This window comes from Colias croceus, chromosome 14 (assembly GCF_905220415.1).
Source record: "Colias croceus chromosome 14, ilColCroc2.1".
Taxonomy (NCBI): Eukaryota; Metazoa; Arthropoda; class Insecta; order Lepidoptera; family Pieridae; genus Colias; species Colias croceus.
This window is the reverse complement of record NC_059550.1, coordinates 1,034,842-1,056,408: the sequence shown is the minus strand read 5'-3', so window position 1 is coordinate 1,056,408 and position 21,567 is coordinate 1,034,842. Positions and strand designations below refer to the sequence as shown.

The 21,567-nt window shown below is 31.4% G+C and overlaps 1 protein-coding gene across 1 annotated transcript; it reads right to left on the bottom strand.

Annotated features, from left to right (window-relative positions):
- Nucleotides 1-224: 224 nt before the first annotated feature.
- Nucleotides 225-17,255, bottom strand: LOC123697126 (neuroglobin-like). The gene is made up of 3 exons (XM_045643542.1): nt 16,952-17,255; nt 5,324-5,555; nt 225-512 (listed from the first exon to the last, which is right to left on the bottom strand). The coding sequence occupies exons 1-3, from the start codon at nt 17,128-17,130 to the stop codon at nt 354-356; spliced, it is 570 nt and encodes a 189-aa protein (XP_045499498.1). The 5' UTR covers nt 17,131-17,255; the 3' UTR covers nt 225-353.
- Between the last annotated feature and the right edge of the window lie 4,312 nt (nt 17,256-21,567).

Here is a 21,567-nt window from a genome sequence, read left to right as displayed (position 1 = left end):
CAACTGTTTAATCTGTATTTATGAAATTTAAGGTTCTTGTTTATCTTGAGGTCCTCTTGATATGTACCAAATTTGGTTTATATAACTTAAATAGTTTTCGAGTTATAAGGGGGTGAAAAGTGGCTCGAAATGGTTCGTGTAAATATACACACGGCTGCTGCTCGCCAGTTCTCTTCGCTTGAACTCGGCTTGACACGCTGCCGCGTGTCTAGATTATTATTAAAAAAAATTGCTTGCAAAATGACACTTATGACAAACATAATTTATTTGACAAAATTACATTTAGCAGAGGAGTGAAAGATCTAACCTAGGTATTCTATGCCTTACATCTAGAGCGCTATAATCCGACCAAATCAAGTTTCACTTGTGTTCACAGGGGCGGCGTCTTCGTAACCCTTCACCAGATTTTCCAGGATAAATCGGATGGTCAGTTTGTAGATATTTTCGATGTTTGGTGTATATCTATCGCCAAGCGTTGTTTTTGCTGCTTCCAGGAATGGCTGCTCTATTTTCTGTAAAAATTACATATTTTCTGTAAAAAAAATAGTTTTTATTTTTATTGGTATTGATGCTTAGTTTATTATGGTGATAGGTGAAGTATCAATAACATTGAGAAATCCTAAAATAACGAAAGAAGTAAAGAAAGAACCAGTTTTTATAAGATTTAAAATTATACTCTATGTAAGATTAGATTATTAAAAACTTGGCAGTTATTTTGAAAACTATTAAAAAGTTATATTGTAGCCGCAGTTTACTACTTCTGTAAGCAAAAGTAAATAATATATAAAACCAACTTTCCGCTCGCGGCTTCGCTCACATGCAAGGTTGCACTTAACGTTTAATCATGCAGCAACCTTTGATATAATAATTGTAAAATATTGTGCTTTATTTTAATCCTTTTAATATTATTTTCACGTCTACTGCTATGCTAATATTCATCAAAATCAGTTTCGCTATTTATTAATTCCCTCGTATACTTTCTGATATGTAATATTAGAAGAAACTTTTAGTAGTTTTTATACAACTATACCTAATTTTACTTGTAATTTATCCTTTAATTTTCAACTCGAAATAATTTTCTAAAATACCGAATACTGAACAAAACACGATATTTTTGAGGGAATTATAATTACGTTAATTGGGGATTACACGATGAATGGTTAATTAAGAAAACTGAGTATTTGAAACTCTTTCAAGTTGAAATGTTTTATAATTAATAAGGGTTATGTAAATATCATTTTCTATGTTTCGTTGTTCTATTGTTTGAATTTTCAATAAATATTTTTATATCCATAAATTAATTATCTAAGTACCTTTATCACTACATAGTATAAAACAAAGTCGCTTTCTCTGTCCCTATGTCCCTTTGTATGCTTAAATCTTTCAAACTACGCAACGGATTTTGATTAGGTTTTTTTAAATAGATAGTAATTTATTGGGTTTAAGTCGAAGCAGGCGAAGCCGCGGGTGGAAAGCTAGTTATATAAATCAAAGCCATGTTACACCATATAGGTAATAATATAAATAAAATAACTGCACATACCTACTTCCATTTTCATACAACGAATGCCTGTATTTTGTCAAACAGTTGAATTTTGTAATTAATTAGCAATGAACGACTTTACATAATAACTTTTCGAATATAATTAATATCGCATTCACAACAAAGGAAGTATCCATTGCTATTAAATTTGCTGAAATATTATCCGAACCATTTATTTTATACTCTATGAGAGTAGCGGACTTTTTAATTTTTGTTAAATAAGGCGAAAACTCGAGCCTTTGGCGGGTTAATTAAAGTCGTTCTTTCCGCTACATTTCGCTCGGTTTCATTTTACACTGTTGTTATAAGTCTTCTTAAGGACTTCTATTGGGTTCTAGATGCTTGAATGGATGTCTTAGAAGTTTGTTATCAGAAAAATTATATGTACAAGATATCTGAAAGAAAGAGTATGAATATCAACTAGGAAAAAATGTGTAGGTACTATAAGTTTTATTTATGACGCCTATGACCTACGCCCCGTGGTTTCCGGCATTGTCCCGCTTCTATATAGGTCATAGCGTGATGAAATTATAGCCTTTCACGATAAATGCTATCTAACACTGAAAGAATTTTTCAAATAGTAAGCATAGTTCCTGAGATTAGTGCGTTCAACCGACCAAACAATCTTTTCACTTTTCAGCTTACCTATATAATATTCAAACTCAAACTCAAACATTTATTTATTCAATTAGACTTCTTCGAGAAGCACTTTTGAAACGTCAATACATATTTTTATCATTTACCACCGATTCGGAAAGCAGTATCTATGGAGAAGAATCGGCAAGAAACTCCATAGTTGCTCCTTTAAATCATTTCAGTATTACAATTTAATTTTACAAAATATGTAAGTAACCGTACGTATATATTATCATAATATGCCAAAGAACTGTCCTGCGGTTCTCACGCGACAACCCTCCATGGGTTTTTATCTTCCATATATTCCCTAATGCCGTAATAGGCTCTCTGAACTAAGACGTTTTTTACATAATTCTTAAATTTAGCACTACTAAACTCTTTAATACTATGAGGAATTTTGTTGTAAAAAAGTATACCTTGACCCATAAATGAATTTTTAACTTTAGCTAACCGGTAAAATGGCATTTCAATTTTATTTCTGTTCCTTGTGCCATAACAGTGTCTATCTCCTACTCTTGTGTGTGAGTCTGCGTTTTTGTGTACATATAAAATATTATTAAATATATACTGTGATGGTACAGTGAGGATACCAGTATTCTTAAAGAGATCTCTTAGTGAGTCCCTAGCACGTAAATTATATATAGAGCGTATGGCTCTTTTCTGTAATATAAATATAGTTTCAATATCTGCAGCCCTGCCCCATAGCAGAATTCCATAGGACATAATGCTATGAAAGTAGCTAAAATAAACCAATCTAGCCGTGTCTACATCGGTGAGATGCCTTATTCTTCGAACTGCATATGCAGCTGAACTAAGCTTAGCAGCGGTGGCGGCAACATGGGCCCCCCATTGTAACTTCTCATCTAGTGTCAATCCAAGAAAAACAGTAGAATCCACAGGGTATAATACCTCCCCGTTTAAAATAATATCCCTTTTCACCTTTTTTACATTTGGAAGGATAAATTCTACACAATTTGTTTTTTTTGCATTCAATAATAAATTATTAGCAGTGAACCAATTGGATATGCGTAAAAGAGCAGAGTTTACTTCGTCAACGTTTGAGTCATGTCTATCCACATTAAATATTAATGAGGTATCATCTGCAAACAGTACTATTTCACACATATCCTGCAAATAATAAGGTAGGTCATTAATATATACTAAGAACAAAAACGGTCCTAAGATAGATCCCTGCGGAACACCTATGTTAATCGGCGCACCGCGAGATTTCTCTCCATTAACAACAACGGTTTGTACCCTGTTCTGAAGATATGAAGCTATGAGGTCCTGAGATAAACCTTTAATACCATAAAAATTTAGTTTCCGTAATAGAGTGGTATGTTCTACACAGTCAAAAGCCTTAGAAAGGTCACAGAATATCCCTAAAGCATTCTTTGAATTTTCCCATGCTTTATATATATGTGACAAAAGAGCTATTCCAGCATCAGTAGTAGAGCGCCCCTTTGTGAAACCAAACTGTTTGGCGTGCAGTAAACCATTTGATACAAAATGACTACATAATTGGTTTAAAATTAATTTCTCGAAGACTTTGCTCAAAGTTGGTAAAATGGAAATTGGCCTATAGTTATTACAGTCTTCTTGGTCACCACTTTTAAATAAAGGAATTACTTTACTTAACTTTAATAAATCAGGGAATATACCACAGTCACAACATTGATTAAATATAAACGCTAAGTGGTTGGCAATGTTTTCTATAATATTATTTACTAAATTTACAGACATTCCCCAGAGATCACATGTTTTTTTTAAGTTTAATGTTTTAAAAGTTTTAACAATTTCCTCTGCAGTCACATGTCGCAATTCAAATAATACATTACACTCAGCAACATGGTCCCTCAAGTAGGACTCCGCAAGCGCTGATGAGGAATTTAATTTTTCGGTAATACTAGCAGGGACACTACTAAAAAAGTCTTCAAAAGCAAGCGCAACATCAGCACTTTTGTCAATGACCCTACCAGCATTAACAAGTTTTATGGTACTATTTGATTGGCTTTTGCCCATTTCGCCATTAATAATTGCCCAAACCGTTTTAACTTTGTTATCAGAGTTTGTATTAGTACATAACATAGATTTATTATAGACTACCTAAAGTCCGTGGTTTCGCGTCGTACCTAGATATAATTTTAAAAGTCTTAGTGCAATTCTAGACTATAATTTAAGTATCAGAATGATTAATATGAAATTAATAGGAACCGATGACCTGTTTTTGCGTGAAAATGTAGGTAATAAACATCTATTCATCCTAAAACGATTATTTCTTACAAATTCTTGCGATTAAATTTGTATTCAGATGTTTGTCAAGTGATATGTTTTAATATTCAGTCTATCAATTTACCCCACAGGCATACATTATTATCTATAGATAAATTATTTCGGAAAATTTTGATTAAATTCACCAAAACAAAAGATATTAAATTTGTCGAGCCATAAAAATCGCCGTTAGCCCCAAGCTTGGCGAGGAGAATAAAATGAATAAATGAATAAAGATAACTGGTAAGGTATTCTTTATAATTCGATTCTTGGTTTCAATTTAAAGTCAAAATTTTGATGAATCCGAGTAATATGATTGGACTAATAAAACTGTTGGTATTATTTTTATATCCACTTATACATATTGTATAATAATAAAGTAACTATTTATTAATTATTAATATGTAATATTTATAATTATTTTGCATTGTTAAAAATATTAGAATAAATTTTATCAGTAGCTCTACATTTCACGGAGCACGCAATAGATTCACTTTCCACTATCTTATTTTAAAGAGAGAGATAATTCTAAAAGTTCCATCTGGCTATGAGTATGTCGCAGCCATCTGGTTAAATCAGCTGTTTTATTAATGACCTAGGCTCTTTATTAATCGGCGCACTTATTAGGAAATTATTTTGTGCTAAGTGTTACACATGTGAACGCAATCGTTCGGTTTATATTTCAGCAATGGTACTAGATGCTTTTGCCTTTGTTGTTAATGTTCTGTTAATTATATTTAACCAAAAATTTATACAAAATCGTTTTAACACGTATGTGTCAATGGGATATTTTTTTCAAATCATATTTCTTATTTTAATCAAAAATACTATTGAAACAAAACATACATAATTATATATTATATAACCTCTTACCATAAAATTCTCAGCTTTAAACCCAGGGACCTGTCGGTGCGTACTACCCACGTGTCTCACATACGCGAAGAACGAGTCCATATCACCCAGGCCCTTTATCCCTTCATCCAGGGTATGCATCACCTGGGTCGCATGTTCAGCCAGTTCTGCAGAACTCACGATAGCTTCCTTCGTACGAAGCTCCCGGAATTTCTCGAAGAGGTGCAGCAGGTCTTCGTTCTCTTCGAACAATCTGGAAACAGTGTTATATTTTAGATTCGATATTAATATTATAAAGCTTTGTTTGTTTGCTTGAACGCGCTAATCTCTGGAACTACTTATCCGATTTGAAAAATTATTTCAGTCGATTTATTGAGAATGCTATGCTGTAGACAAATGAGAATGCAATGCTGGTAAATCCGCAGAATACAGCTAGTAATATTATAGTACCAAGGCAAATGTGGTAGAAGGACTGATGGAAAGTGACTATATCATCGCTTATGTGGTGGAACGACTGATTTTAAGCTAATATCACCGCCCATAGAGGCCTACGCTTCTACGTACGAAACACAAGAAGCTTTGATATGAAATTATTTGACGTCGATCTCCGGTGGACGGTGGATTTGGTAGCTTGTTATGCTAACTATAAATTTAGATAATAAAAGCTGATCCGTACTATCTAAGTTTTATTCACATACTTTATAAATCATTTTATTTGCATCTACGGAATATGTAAGTTTTATTTAATTAGAGTGTAGTCTAGTATAGTATTCTGCGATTTAAGTATCTTTATTATCAAGAAGAAGTAAGTATCTTTATTAGAAGATTGGGCGTTCCAAAATTTTATAAATATATTTAAAAGCAATTACTTTATTAAAGTGTTTCGACGTATATTTGCATTTACAACATTATTGTTAAATTAATCAGTGAATGTACTGAATTATTCCCTTCGTTTGCATTGTAAAGCTCATTTCGACAATAAATAGTGTTCAATCTCAATAATATCGATAATGCTCATCTCAGTTGATGTTCAATAGGATATTGGACAGGCCTTTTTTGCATTGTAAAATTGACATGAAATTATCTTATGATATAAGCTATCTTCTACGAATCCCGTCAAAATCGATGCGCTCGTTTTGGAGATTACTTGGTACAAACATCCATATTGAGAAAGTAAACTAACAGTAGTAAAATAAGTAATAAGTAAACTATTTCGTAGTTTTTTAAGAATTTCATAAACATCCTGTTATTTAAGTTCTACAAACGAATATTTATTTTTTATTATTTATTAAATTATAGGTAGGTATAACATTTATTAAATAATTCATTCCTATTCATGAAAATCGTCTGGCAAAACAAATCAAGAACATTAAAATCAATCGTCAAACAATGTAGAATGGAAAATATTATAATAGATTCAAATTATTGTCGTTTTGCTCAACTGCATTATAGAGCTTCGATTGAAGCAAATTTCATTGAAATGTTTTCTAGAATGTTCTATCGGAATATTTTGTTTTCATATTCGCTAGAATGTTCTCAGCTAATTTAACTTTATAATGCATTCCTTTGATTAATGTTTTCAAAGAAAATACACTGTTATAAATACTACTACTTATATTAGCTTTTTGTTTTCGATGGAAGCGGAATTAATTGCACTAGTTAATAAACGATCGTTTATTTTTATAAATATGCTTTTATTAAATATTTATTGACAGAATTGTGAATAAAATAAATGAAGAAATTTAAAAAGTAAAATGTATTTGTTTTATAAATATACCAAATCAAATCACAAACCAACGATTTTCCAAACATTTTATTTCACAGACGCAATATTGAGACATACATAAATAATTTGTAAAAGATAAAATAGGTCAACGACCGATTATATGGATAAGAATGGTTGCAGAGCTTGACCGACCATCAGTGCGTACCGTCGGTCCTGACGATACGCATCAACAATGTGTATGACTATGACACTTACGCGTGCGTATGGTCGGTCTAGCTATGAACGGTTTTATGAATTGCCATACATAATATGAGTATATGACAAGCGCGACTGACGTACGCACTGATGGTCGGTCAAGCTCTGCAACCGGCCTAATAGTACTGTTCTAAAGTACGAATACACATTAATATCTAGTACCTACGCACTTCATACATACCTGAATGGGTCTAATAATGAGCACATACCTTGTTATAGGTCATTAGAGAGGTTCTATTACCCTCAGGTGAAACTCAAGTTTCACTCATAATACTTGAATTTCCCTTAATAATATTATTAGAAATGTCATGTTAAGGGAAGATAATCTTTAGGCTTTTGTGAAAGTAAGATGTATTAAAAGGTTATAATCGAAAGTATCTCTTAGTTGATAAATTGTTCGTCAATATTGATACCGTAAACAGCATAATATGCTAGAAATTTATATACGGTCCTTTTGTATATTTATTAAAACCGTAGTTCATAAACTGACGAATCGATTTTGGTGTTTTTTTTTTATAAATAGTCACTATCTCCCAGTTTGACGTATATTATATTCTATTTTTGCTAAATAATGAATCTTGAAGGTGGAACTGCTTATCTCATAAAACTTTAATAAAGCAGTAACTATTAAACTATTCGAATAAAAGACATCATCTTGGAATACACGTAAGTACAGTACTCCAAAATTAATAATGCGCATGCAGATCTTCGCTAATTATCGTATTTCCAGAAACACCCGAATCACCCCGAATCATTGAATCGTAAGTGCCCTAAACAATGCACTTGCATTTTGCACCTTGTTCAAAAGAAATAGGAGTCAATTCAGAATCATACACAATCGAAAACAATTCAGGCGATAGGTGACGGTAGCCTGTCAGTCAAATAATTCAAAAATCCGTCAGTCGTCTTTATATATTGGTGGTGACCGCACGTATTATCTCTGTATGGAATTATATAGAGCTGCTGTTACATAACCTTCTTAGTTTTGTTTCAAAGTTGAATTTTCCGATAAAATGATTATTTACCTCTACACAGGTAGCAGATAGCAGTGGGGAAAGTGAAAATTAATAAGAGCATAATGAAAGTTCTGATCATTCTACGATATCAAAAATAGAGATAATCCCTGATTCTGTAAATCCTTTGGACTGAGATTTTAATGATTAGATTTCTACAATTTAAATGTAAACCAGTGTTTGAAAATCATTTTTTTAAATATAAACTTTGTCTTATTTTAATCTTCCATACATCCATCATTACGCCAGCTTCAGTAAGACACTTTAATAGTTCTTAGTGTAGAATTTTCCGAGTAAATTAATACAACAAATATATATTCGCAATCGTGTGGCTTATTCTCGCTATTAACTTACATTGAATTATCGAAACAAATTTCGTTACTTATCTCTTTTACCATAAAATCACAATAAAACTCATAATTCTAATATACTATGCATGAAGAAAATAAATTTAACCACTCTATATACATATCATCTTTATAAAATACCAAATCTTCCAGGTGGAACTACAGCATATCCCATAAAACTATCATAAACACGTAGTTAAGATTCACCAACGAATTCCAATTAAGCTCACTTAATTAGTCCAGATCCAAGCTTCGTTGATACTAGATGGTCCGAAGCAATAACATGTATGTAACGAGCGAGTCAATCGTGTGACAAGTGATTGACAAGACGGCCTGTAGTGCAGCGAGCACGTGCTATTGAAAGTACAGGCAGCAGAAAAAGGTCAATAAGTATATTATTAATTAATATACATCAACAGAAAAGTTATGTAATAATAAACAGAATAAGTTAACCGGGTTGTTTAGCAAAAGGCCGTTAACTTGGTTATTATCTATACCATAAATATTATAAAGCTGAAGAGTTTGTTTGTTTGTTTGAACGCGCTAATCTCAGGAACTAGTGACGAGGCACAGTTACTCTACATAATATATGTATTTGTGAAAGTCAATTTTCCTGTCATTTATTCTTTACCGTTTAAACCTTCCCATAATTTCTACAAATGTTTACAGATCAAAAGATATCATATAGTCTTTACGAGAAAAAAGGGCCTCTAAAATAAATTACACACAAAAAACCATAACCTCAAATACATCACCGTTACTCATTTATTCGATACTCAGCTTGTGGCGAAATAATCAACATTCTCTTAGCGTTATATAAATTCAATCAGGATTTTGTATAACATGTTCGAGATCAAAAGAAATTTCTCCGCGACTGTACCTTGCAACTGAGTCCGCGCGTAATTGTATTCCAACCTCCCTCTAGCCAGAGATTCCCAATGTTTGTCTGGACAAAGAGAAAAAGTACGAAAATCGATAATTAAAGAGGTTAACTTAAAAGTCCGAACTATGTAAGTATTTAGAATTGTGTTAAATTAACAAGAAAACAATAAAGTTTCACTTAATTTTACATTCACTATGTTTTCTTTTGCCTTTCTAAAACAATAGAAATAAAGGATACAAAAGAACACTCATATTTATTATATTTAGATTTTGAAGTAAAAATACAGGATCAATATCTATTCACAATATAATCTAGATAAATCTAGGTAATCTAGATAATATTTGTTATTAGAATAACAAATATTATCTAGATTACCAATCACGCCAGAATAAACCAAAACATAGGATAATAATTAATATATAACCAATTTTAATTCTCAGTTTTACAGCATCAAATTGTTTAAAAATATGATTTTTCAAGTAACAAATTGTGTAAAGTTTAAGAACCACAATATCAAATGAAGGGATGGAGCGGTAGATACAAACAAGAACACTTAAAACCTACCTCTGAACACTCCTTTGTTCTTTCACTCTTTGTTTACGTTTTATAATGTTTCAATTTAATTTTAACGTGTATGACAAAGCTTGTATGTGCTAATTTATTAAGAAATACGCGTATAAACAAGTTTGTATTATTTAATTTTCAGAAAAAACAATCATGGTAATATGAGTGTATGTCTACACTCATACTAGATACCATAACATATAAATAAACAAGATTTCCGCCTTTGACTTCGCCCGCTGGTTCAGCTACATACCAAATTTCATTGTAATCGGTTCAGTAGTATTTGCGTGAATGCCAATCATCCATCCATACATCTTCCCATTTATAATATTAGAAGGATTTTGATAATTATTATTTTTATAAACTCTTCAAATTAATAAGTGACTTTCTTAAAATTTTATTACATCACACGCAAGAAACAATTGTATCCTATAAAGAGACTATTTGTAGACTCGTATATAACATCTCAGCTCAAGGCTATAAGATAAGCGTCTACCTACAGCTTAGCTCTATAGCCTACAATGTTTGAATACCAATAGCCAGTCATTTATAAGAAGGACTAGCTTACTGCCCGCGGCTTCTCCCGCTTTCTCTAAAACGATTTGAGATTTAAACTATCGCTATCTCTCAAGTTGGATCGAACTGCACAATATGGTGTGCGAATTTTATTATAATCGGTTAAGTGGTTTAGGAGTCCATTGAGGACAAACATTGTGACACGAGATAAATATATATTAGATTATATTTTAGTAATATAATAGTTTAAGTACCTATTTGCTTTAAGCAAATACTTAAACGCTGCTATGCTGCACTGGTAATAAAATTCGGCCCAGCTCGTTACAAATAGGCTAAAGAACAATTATAGCTGTAAAAAAATATCACCTACAAAATTTATGACCGTGCATACCGTTGTTTAACTACGATTTGTTTTATGTTCGTTGTTATAGAAACAGAAATACATCATCATCCCTGAAAATCAATCTGTTTATCTATCACGGTTCATGCGACGGACGGGCACACAGACAGACAGACGTAGTATCAGGAATAAGGTCCTGTTTGGACCCTCAGGGGTAGGGAACCCTAAAAATGTATTCGAGAATGCTATATATAAACATCGCTGATTTTTAGGAGCCGTACGCAAATAAAGTTTCGTTTTATAAAACGCTCTATGTGTATCTCAGGTTATTGACAGACTAATCGTTTCGATGCAAATGCAGCACAAAACAATAGTTTGAATGGTTTCGTCGCCATAAATGTCTACGAATTCATTGAGTGAACTAAACAAAGCGTTGGTATAATGCTTCATTTAAATGTATCGGGATGTCTCGCTTCCTGATGAGCTGAATTAAGTGGGAATAATTTTGTCGTTTTGAGGACTTGTCCTAGAGGATGTTTTATAATGAAGGCTCTTTACACGCAATTAAGTAGCACACGCAAGAAGGTTTTAAGGTTTATTTTTCCGTGTTTTTCTTAATACGCTTATAATTATTTACAACAATACTAGCGGTTCGCCCCGGCTTCGCCCGTGGTTTTTTTTCATAAAAACTATCCTATCTCTCAAGTTGGATTGAACTGCACATGGTATGCGAATTTTTTTATAATCGGTTAAGTGGTTTAGGATTCCATTGAGGACAAACATTGTGACACGAGATTTATATACATGTAATATTAAGATATTATATTTTGTAACCGCAGGAGAGGAGGGCTAAATATTATACCTATCTTTAATTTTTTATAAGTAATAGTAAATTATAAATAACATAGCAACATGAAATACAGGGCAATACAGGGATTCGATTTAAATCGTTTTCATAAACATGAATCACCTCTGACCGTGGACTAGTATAATTTATGAAGAGGTCAAAACCTCGCCGCAAAATATCCCTATTCCAATTCATTAATCAAACAAAAGCCGATTAAATTTCAGTGTACAAATGTGACTTAAAACCACTTGCGGTTTACGGTAATGTTATAAATTTTAATTATATTATAAATCATGTGCTCTAATAAAGTAGAATGAATTAAATTAACTCTACTGAAACTCAAACTCAAACATTTATTTATTCAATTAGACTTCTTCTAGAAGCACTTATGAATCTTCATTACAAAATTCGTCATTACTTACTACTTACATAGTATTTTTATACTATGCAGTACCTATGTAGTGATATCGCAGTAGTGTTTTTTATTTTGCTTTCAAAATCGCTATCACTCCCTGTCCGTGCCGATACAGTACGATTAGATCTTTAAAACTACTCAACGGATTTTGATGTGGTATTTTTAATAGAGTGGTTCTTAAGAAATGTTTTAATATAAATATATACTTAATTTGTTAAGTTTTCTACAAAGCGGACGAAGTCATACATACCTATATAGTTACTAATAAAATAGAAAAGTAACATGTTTACATATATGTGAAATGTGAATACATTCGTTACTCTTTTATGCAAAAACTAATGGATGGTTTAAATGAAATTTGGTATGCAGATAAACGAACAAACGTTGGCAGTTTTAATTTTGCTGCCACGTGTAAAACCGGGGGTTCAAGGATATCATGCAGCAAATGCTACATTGTCATTTGTCGATATTATAACTGAATAAATAATAGGAGCAATTCTGATTAAAAACGGTAAAAATATTACTGAAAATATTCTAATTTATAAATGTTAGATTATCGTTTTAATCGCTAGAAGTGTTATCCAATTAACGCAATTAATGTTTAAACTTATTCATGAGGAAGTTAACTGTCGAAGTTTTCTATCCTCACTGAGGAATGAAGAAAGCGGAGCGGTATGAATAAAATATTATGAACATTTCGCAAAAATGAAGCATAGGTGTCTGAATGCCCTGTAACTGCAGAATTTTCTCATTGTAACTTTGTAGAAAGCGCAGTTCTGCACTTTTACAGTTTTTGTACACTTTCGATTAAAACTTTTAAATCAAAACATGGCTGGAGATTCGCTGAACTAGAAATGGATTTTATGTTTCTGTTTTATTGTAACGTTACACGAGTCTTGGGTATTTATTCCATTTGATATGCTTTAAGCTTTACTTTATGCATTTATTTATTCAAGGATAAATGTTTTATTTATTTAATTGAGTATACAAACAAAGTGATAAAACTTCGTTAAACCACTGTAATTTCAACTGTCAATTGTAAAGTATTTAACAATGAAAAATGAGCACTTGGTGAATTTAGTTTTATTTCTAATTTTGATTCGTATCGTAATTAGTTATTCAACACATTCGTTCAGAGCGTTCGATACGTTAATTTATTTCCTCTACCGTAGACTACACTAAAAAGATTACTCCTACTGAAGTGAAATAGCAAATGTCACGTTGCATGTAATATACGTTGAAACCAACTCGACAGTTACGTCTTTATTTACATAATCACTAGCTTTCCTCCGCCTTGTTCTCTTTGAGTTGAGAAAATGCTAATTTCTATCCTCATTTTATGTATTTTAGTTTTATTTTATACGACAAAATATATCAGATGTCCGTCTTATAGATCTAATAAAAGGAAGGATTTTTCTATATTTTTTTGTTAACTGTAATAGTTATACGCAAAACTACAGTTTTTTCATAAAATATGTTCATAGATAACACATAAATTATTTACCACATCCTAGATAGAGATATTTTAATCATTAAAATGGCAACAACAATAATTTTTTAAAATGTAATTAAACCGAAAATTACTCCTCCCATATGTTATGAAACTACCTCATAAGTGTTACATTAGTTTAATATCGTCTCCATACTTAGTTCAGTGTAATCGATCATAAGGGTTTACGCTTGACTGTGATGGATGGAGAGAATCGGTTCAAGTTTTAGAAGTATGTGATGGGCATAGTTATGGGGTTTCCATTTCTTAGGATAAATAGGCTTATTATGCAAGATACCAACATCTGCGGAGGAAAATGACGTTATTTTTTTGTTTTTTTTATTATAAACTAGCTTAGTATTTTCTAGGGTTTGATTTTACGCGAGTATTATACATTTAGAAATTAAAGACTTTTTAACGACAGACTGACTGGGGAGTCTCCCCGTGACCACGCTCGCTGTAAAGTGTTCGAAACGTCGGGAAAATAATATAATGATTAAATCGCGTTTAAAATCCGTTAAAAAGTCTTTAATTTCTAAATAAACTAGCTTTCCGCCCGCGGCTCGCCCGTTTTGTCTAAAACTTTATAAATTATATACTAAAACCTTCCTCTTGAATCACTTTAATTATTAAAAAAAACGCATCAAAATCCGTTGCGTAGTTTTAAAGATTTAAGCATACAAAGGGACATAGGGACAGTGCAAGTGACTGTTTTATACAATGTAGTGATGCTATCTGTATAATGTCTGCCTTCTTCGCGCCTAAGCCAGTGAATCGATTTTGATGAAATTTGATGCAAATATAGTATGAGACCTGAGTTAGGACAAACAATAAGGGAAATATGCTGCGAACGGAAAGCCAGTTTTATACTCTTAATTTATTAAAACTGCACTCAAGTAAAAGCAATTAAACCAAAACTACAAAATGTGCCAAAGAAATAATTTTAATCTTGAAATTATTGAAATTATATGCTATAAAATCTGTCCACAATTTATAATTTATTGTATAAGAAAAATATTTTATTCATAGCTTGGTAAAAACTAATCTTGCGAATGAAATAGTTGAGAAGATGCCAAAATATTCCGAATAGAAAAGTAACCATTGTTCTAAACATACTCATATTTTTATTATACTTTATCTTTATTACTCCTTTTTATATCTCGTCTTTTATTGATATAATTTACTAGCTGTGCTCCGCGGTTTCACCCGCATTGCTCCGCTCCTGTTGGTCTTAGCGTGATGATATAGCCTGTAGCCTTCCTCGATAAATGGGCTATCTAACACCGAAACAATTTTTAAAATCCGACCAGTATAAATTTATAAAGAATAGAAAAAACTCGATCACGAGGCGGGACTCGAACCCGCATCCTTCGCGCCATTCCGAAGTGAAAGAACGAGTGGCTGAGTTGGTTAGGCATCCGCCCCGGAATGGCGCGAAGGATGCGGGTTCGAGTCCCGCCTCGTGATCGAGTTTTTTCTATTCTTTATAAATTTATATTTATAAAGCATTTGAATGCCATAAAAACCAAAAAATATAAATTCAAGAAAAGGTCGTGTTCCATCGTTACAATATTGTATTCACTGAAAAGTGCTTCATATTGGTTGAAATGGTTGTTAAATCATCTCAATAGATGGCGCGCGGTGTGTCCCTTAAGACACATAAAACTGAAAGGATAGAATAAATTCGATTGCTCAGGCGGGTCACGAGTGGCTGAGTTGGTTAGGCATCCGCCCCGGAATGGCGCGAAGGATGCGGGTTCGAGTCCCGCCTCGTGATCGAGTTTTTTCTATTATTTATAAATTTATATTTATAAAGCATTTGAATGCCATAAAAACCAAAAAATATAAATCCGACCAGTAGTTCCTGAGATTAGCGCGATCAAACAAACAAACTTTTCAGCTTTATAATATTAAGTACAGAATATAGATGAATCAACTAGCATAGTTTATAATGATACGAAGAAAAATTGAATAATTATTCAATAATCAGCTAATCCGGTTTTAATAAATTTTACAGTAAGTATCTTTAAACATCGATTTCGATCGAGAGATTTGTAAATATATGATGTAAGTACATTATATTATATTATACATATCGATATATCGTGATGTTTTGGGTGTATTTAATACTTAATAGATTACTAGCTTTCCGCCCGCGGCCTAGTCCGCGTTTTGAAAGAAAAACCCGCATAGTTCCCGTTCCCGTGGGATTTCCGGGATGAAACCTATCATATGTGTGCTAAATTTCATTGTATTCGGTTCAGTAGTATTTACCTGAAAGAGTAACAAACACACATCCTCATAGACTTTCGCATTTATAATATTAGTAGGAAAATAGATGACTTTGGGTAAGCTTTAATTAAAGACATACATAGCACTTGTAATAAATTCGGGTTAAATCAAAATAAAGTTTATAAAAGCACCGTTTATCGAGTTCCATTAGAAAGGTCTAATGAGTATCCCTCTGATCGAATTGCTAATTTCGGATAAACTTTGACGTGGTTAAAAGTTGGTAGACTACGTAACCATAACTAAATGGACTTACATTTTAGTCATTTATGAAAGTAAATTAAGTAAAAAATATATTATATTATATTTTTTTTATAAATGTCTAATAAAACAAAGTTATATAAAAAAATATAGATTAGATCTTGACGCGATTTTGCATAGAGTACTTTGTGAATTGTATGGAAAAACTAGTACGTACCTACTTACATTGTGAAAAAGTAATTAATCTACTGTATTTATTCCCCGAAGCATGAAACAATATCGGAAATTTTAAAGGTGGAAATTCGCTTGAATTAATTAAATATGATAAAATTGATAACGAAATGTTAAAATTGAATTGTTCAAAAGATTAACTTTTGTGAGTATGCAGATGATTTTTACTACTTTTTTTACTTGCACTTGGTCTTTTAACTTGAAATAAATAAATTACCTATACCTGATTACAAGTTAAATCAAGTAAGATCTTTGAATACACATAAACACAAAATAACAGTATTTTTTTCTGTCCTAACACAACAGACAAAAATGTGTATGACACATACAATTACAAAATTGTATTGTGGTCTTTCCAAATAGGATATAGTAGATACCTAAGTATATAGTCCCAGATCCCAGAGCGATAAGACATAACTTATTTTCTAAAAGATGAAACTTTAAGTTCTCAGTAGTGTCTCATGTACTGGTATAAATATTATCTAATGTTCGTTAATAGTATCTGTACATTACCAAAAATTCTCCAAACCTACTTGACAAACAAGATGATGCCGGTCCTTTCAATCTGTCTGTATATTCCCTTCCACGAAGCGAGCATGCAGTACTGTTGCTTGGTTGTCAAAGGTGACCGCGGATCTGAGGGCGGTGGTGGTCGGTGGAACGGGTCCGAATGGAACTCTGATGATGCTAATGCAGATAGCTTACAACCCATTGTATAGAAACGATGAAGCGTCTTAGAGATGGCTAATCTGTGGTTTTTGGTGGTCTATGGTCGATAGATTGTCTGTGGTTTATGGTTGTTTAAAAATGTTCGTTGTTGCACTTTTTTAATTTTTTTTTAATGTGTACACTATGGTTATTAAACTTTATACAAACACTATTATTTTTAATAAATTTAACACGTGTTTTAGCACTTGATTTAAAATTTTAGACGCACTCTCAGTGTGATACTTTTAATTGGATATTTCCAATTTAACAGGTTAATGTTATTTGTCATTAAGTTAATGTCGATATCGATAAAAGCCGTTATTCCAATAATCTTATTTTACGTGACTAGTGACGCGATCAGAGCATTTTTTATAACTGAATTTAATATCTAGAAGACTACGAAACCAGTGTTGTTCGCAAGATATTCAAATTTATCGATAAAAGCCTGACACTGATTATTTGTTTGATGGTATTAATTTTATTCAAATGATATGAAAATAAAATCCCATAAAATTAATATTATTATATAATTTAATACAGCCTACATTTATTCAGTTGCACTAAGCTAAGTTTTATTATTTTATATTTGAAGCATTTGTTGTAAGTATTTATTTTAAATAGTCCTACAAATTGTTTGTTTAATTTAGTTTAAGTAATACATAATTAATAATTATGTAGATTGTGATGTTTATAATTTTAGTTTTAAAAACGTTAAGGTATAAAATAAATAAATTTTATCAATGAAGCCACTAAAATAACCTATCCCCACAAAATTTCTGTAAACACGTGTATGCAAACTATAACAATTTGTTAGGTTTGTTATTCATGAACATTCACTTAACTAATAAATTAAATCAAAATTTCCATTACCTATTATGTTATCGATATTACAAAGCACGTCACTATTTCGACTCTATTCGGTTCATGCAATTATATGACGCACGGCAATTGTATGATAATAGTGATGTCCTTTTTTGAAATTATGGCTATCATACGTCATACTATTCTCTCCCCTAATTAGATTGTAGTCCCTATAACAATGGGATAAGGGTCATTTTTAAGCGACTTTGAAGTGCGATATGAATCAAAACTTCAATTGTTTTTTTAATTATCCGCCGCGTGAAAGTTGTATGTACCTACTATGGTTTTGGGCTAAATATAAATGAAACAGATGTCAGTGCAAATGGCTATTTTATATTTCTTTATATTTGATGCACATTATTTTAATAACTCAGGCCCCGGAATCACAGACACAATAGAAAATCTATTGTGTCGTGGACCGATCGGGCCGCTTGGAGCTCAATGGGTACTATTATTATGAAGATGTGCTATTGAGGGAGGTTATTCATGAAGGCTAAGTATATTATAATGACGAGTGAATAAAAAGGAATAGGTACTTACCTGAGTAATCTATACATATAATAAATCTGTAGAAGGGTCAATTCTGTACATTGAAAATATTGAAAAAATAAATAGCAGGGGGTGTTACTGGATCGATACCAAACCCAAATATGTGATTAAAAAAATTTTTGTCTGTCTGTCTGTCTGTCTGTATGTGAAGGCATCACGTGAAAACTAGCGGTTCGATTTCGATGAAACTTGGTATAATTATACCTTATTATCCTGGGCGTAAAATAGGATACTTTTTATCCTGGAAAAATACGTAGAAAAAAAATAATATTAATTTTTCAGTTTTATCCATAGACGTTGTTCCGTAGAACCGCGAACACACGTTGCGTATTATTATAGGCCTAGCCGTATTTGGGAATTGGGTCCAATAGATATTTATAAGATGTTATTGTCAGAGGTATTCAAAATGGATAAATAAACCATCCACGCGAAGACCGACATTCGCGCGGACGGAGTCGCGGGCGGAAGCTAGTAAAGAATAATAGGATAGAATGGAGCAAGAGATAATAAAGAACTACTAGTCGTTTAATTTACATCAAAATCGGTATAAACACAGCATTAAATAAGCCACACACTTTAAAATAATATTTATTTAAATTAAATAACATTTGATACACCAATCTTACTCATAATTACAAACATCCATCATTTAAAGTACTTGGTAAATACTGATTTATCTACTTAATTAGACACACATATATTTAAAATATAGGAAAAGATACTGTGAATTCGAAAAATAGTTCCATCGATTTTTAGGTTTTAGGTTAGGTTATAGTTTTAAATGGAGTTACAAAATGCATGTTTTTTTAAACAAATAAAAGTTATACATACAATATATGATTTTTATCATGGACTTAATATGTATTTGCTTCAAATATATAACCATGTAAAATACATACCTAGGTACAATATATTATGTGTTTTGTTGAACACATTTGCAGGAATAGTATTTTTAAATACATTATATTATTATTATGTTTTATATATTACATATAAATTGGCTTTCTTGTGTCATAAATAAAATTAAAAAATATTAAGTAATAGGTTTATGTAACAATATTAATAAGTTATATTTTTGACTGAAAAACAGTCATGGCGGCTAATCTTAACAGACTAGACAATACAAAACAATAAGACGACAGTTTTATAAATTATTCATTTCTTTACATCATTATTTGTATGTTCTAACTTGATTTACACATTGACTTTTTATGTATATTAATTTATTTTATAATTATTATAAATAAATTAGTTTTGTATACAGGCATGCAAATACAGGGAAGAATGCGCTCTACCTCTACTTTCGTGAACGGTTATAGTAAAGTAACAGGCAGTTAGAAATAAAAAAATCAAAACGCATTTTTAACCGACTTCGAAAAAAAGGAGGAGGTTATCAATTCGGCCGGTATATTTTTTTTTATAATATTATAAACAGTCGTCTTGACTTCTTAAACAATAAAATAATATAAGAAACGTTTCAATCCGTTTAAATTCTAGTATTTCGAAACGTGAAAGCATTCCGGAAAATCAATGACAAAAGAATGCTATTCGCGCGTCTTCAGATTTTCTGTAGGTGCAAAGATTCCTTCGATTCATCGACAATTTTCTTGTAATCATTCAGTCACTTTAAACGAACTTCTTATACATTTTTAAAGAATATAAAAATTCGATCACGACGCGGGATTTGAACCCGCGTCTTTCGCCAATTCAACAAAATTCTTCTCAACCACGTCACCAATTTTGATTATTTTTTGCGCATAATGTATTCTTTAGGTCGGAGAAGAGTTCGTAAAGTACCTATATTTATTCATTTCACTAAGTGTTAACAGAACAACGTTTACCAAGTGAATAACAATTGCATTAAAATCCTCTGTAAATACGAGATTTAACATGTTCTCACAAACATGGTCGAATAAGAAAATACGTTGTAAATCCAGCGAATTTTCAACTGTATTTCTTTATTCACAAAGTCTTGATCTTTCTCTATTTGAACGAACCAAGCTTGTATGAGTATATTTGTAAAACACACGAATCAAACTGAAACGTTGTAAATTTTCTGTAAAATATGTAACGTGTTTTTAGACTTGTAGTTATGTTTTTTATAATAAATAAAAATATTTAAAATGATATAAATTATTAGGTAAGTAGTATTTTATCTACTTTTTGACCATAAATATATATAAATCGTTTGATTGTTTTGGTTTAAATACATACCTATTCCTCCAATAAAAACAGTTGACAGTTTACTAAGAAAGATATTATTTTCCCTTGAAAAATAAGTTTTTTTATTCCCGATTTAAGTAGATATTAATGTTTACATATCATTGCATATAATATATCATAAATTTAACCACATGTTTATTATTTGTTAACAAAAATCACCGATGTTAAGTTGGCAAAGGAGGTCTATAAGAGATCAAATCCAAGTATCTAAAACATTCATATATTTACATATAAGCGTATTATCATACTAATTAACCGCACATTAACACATTTATTATTAAGTAGCTATTTTTAAAACTCATACTCAACTCATATCAGTTTATATTAATTTAAGTTGCTTTTAATAATTTTAATTTTACACAGAGTTAATTGAAAGTACGGGTAAGGGCTGATTTTTCAATCCTTGGTTAAAGCTTATTCATCGAATAACGTATTAAACTACCATTTCAAAAATGTATTCTAATTGTCCGTATATGACAGTTTACAGGTGACATTTTAAAATGTTCGTGTAATACTATATTGGACGGATAAATTTTAACCAAGGATTGAAAAATCGGCCCTTAATTGAATAAAAATTGGAAATAAATTATTACAAATAATGCAAATACATTGACACTGATGTATTTAATTCATACTACAAAGTTAACATTTATTATTAAAGTAATCGTTAAAATGTATATAATTACACCAGCAGTCCATTTTATAATCATATACTTACTTAGATATCATTGAAAATATTTAAACAGTATCACATCAAACATTTCAATAAATTACCAATCTACATTAAATAAATACACATTAAACGATT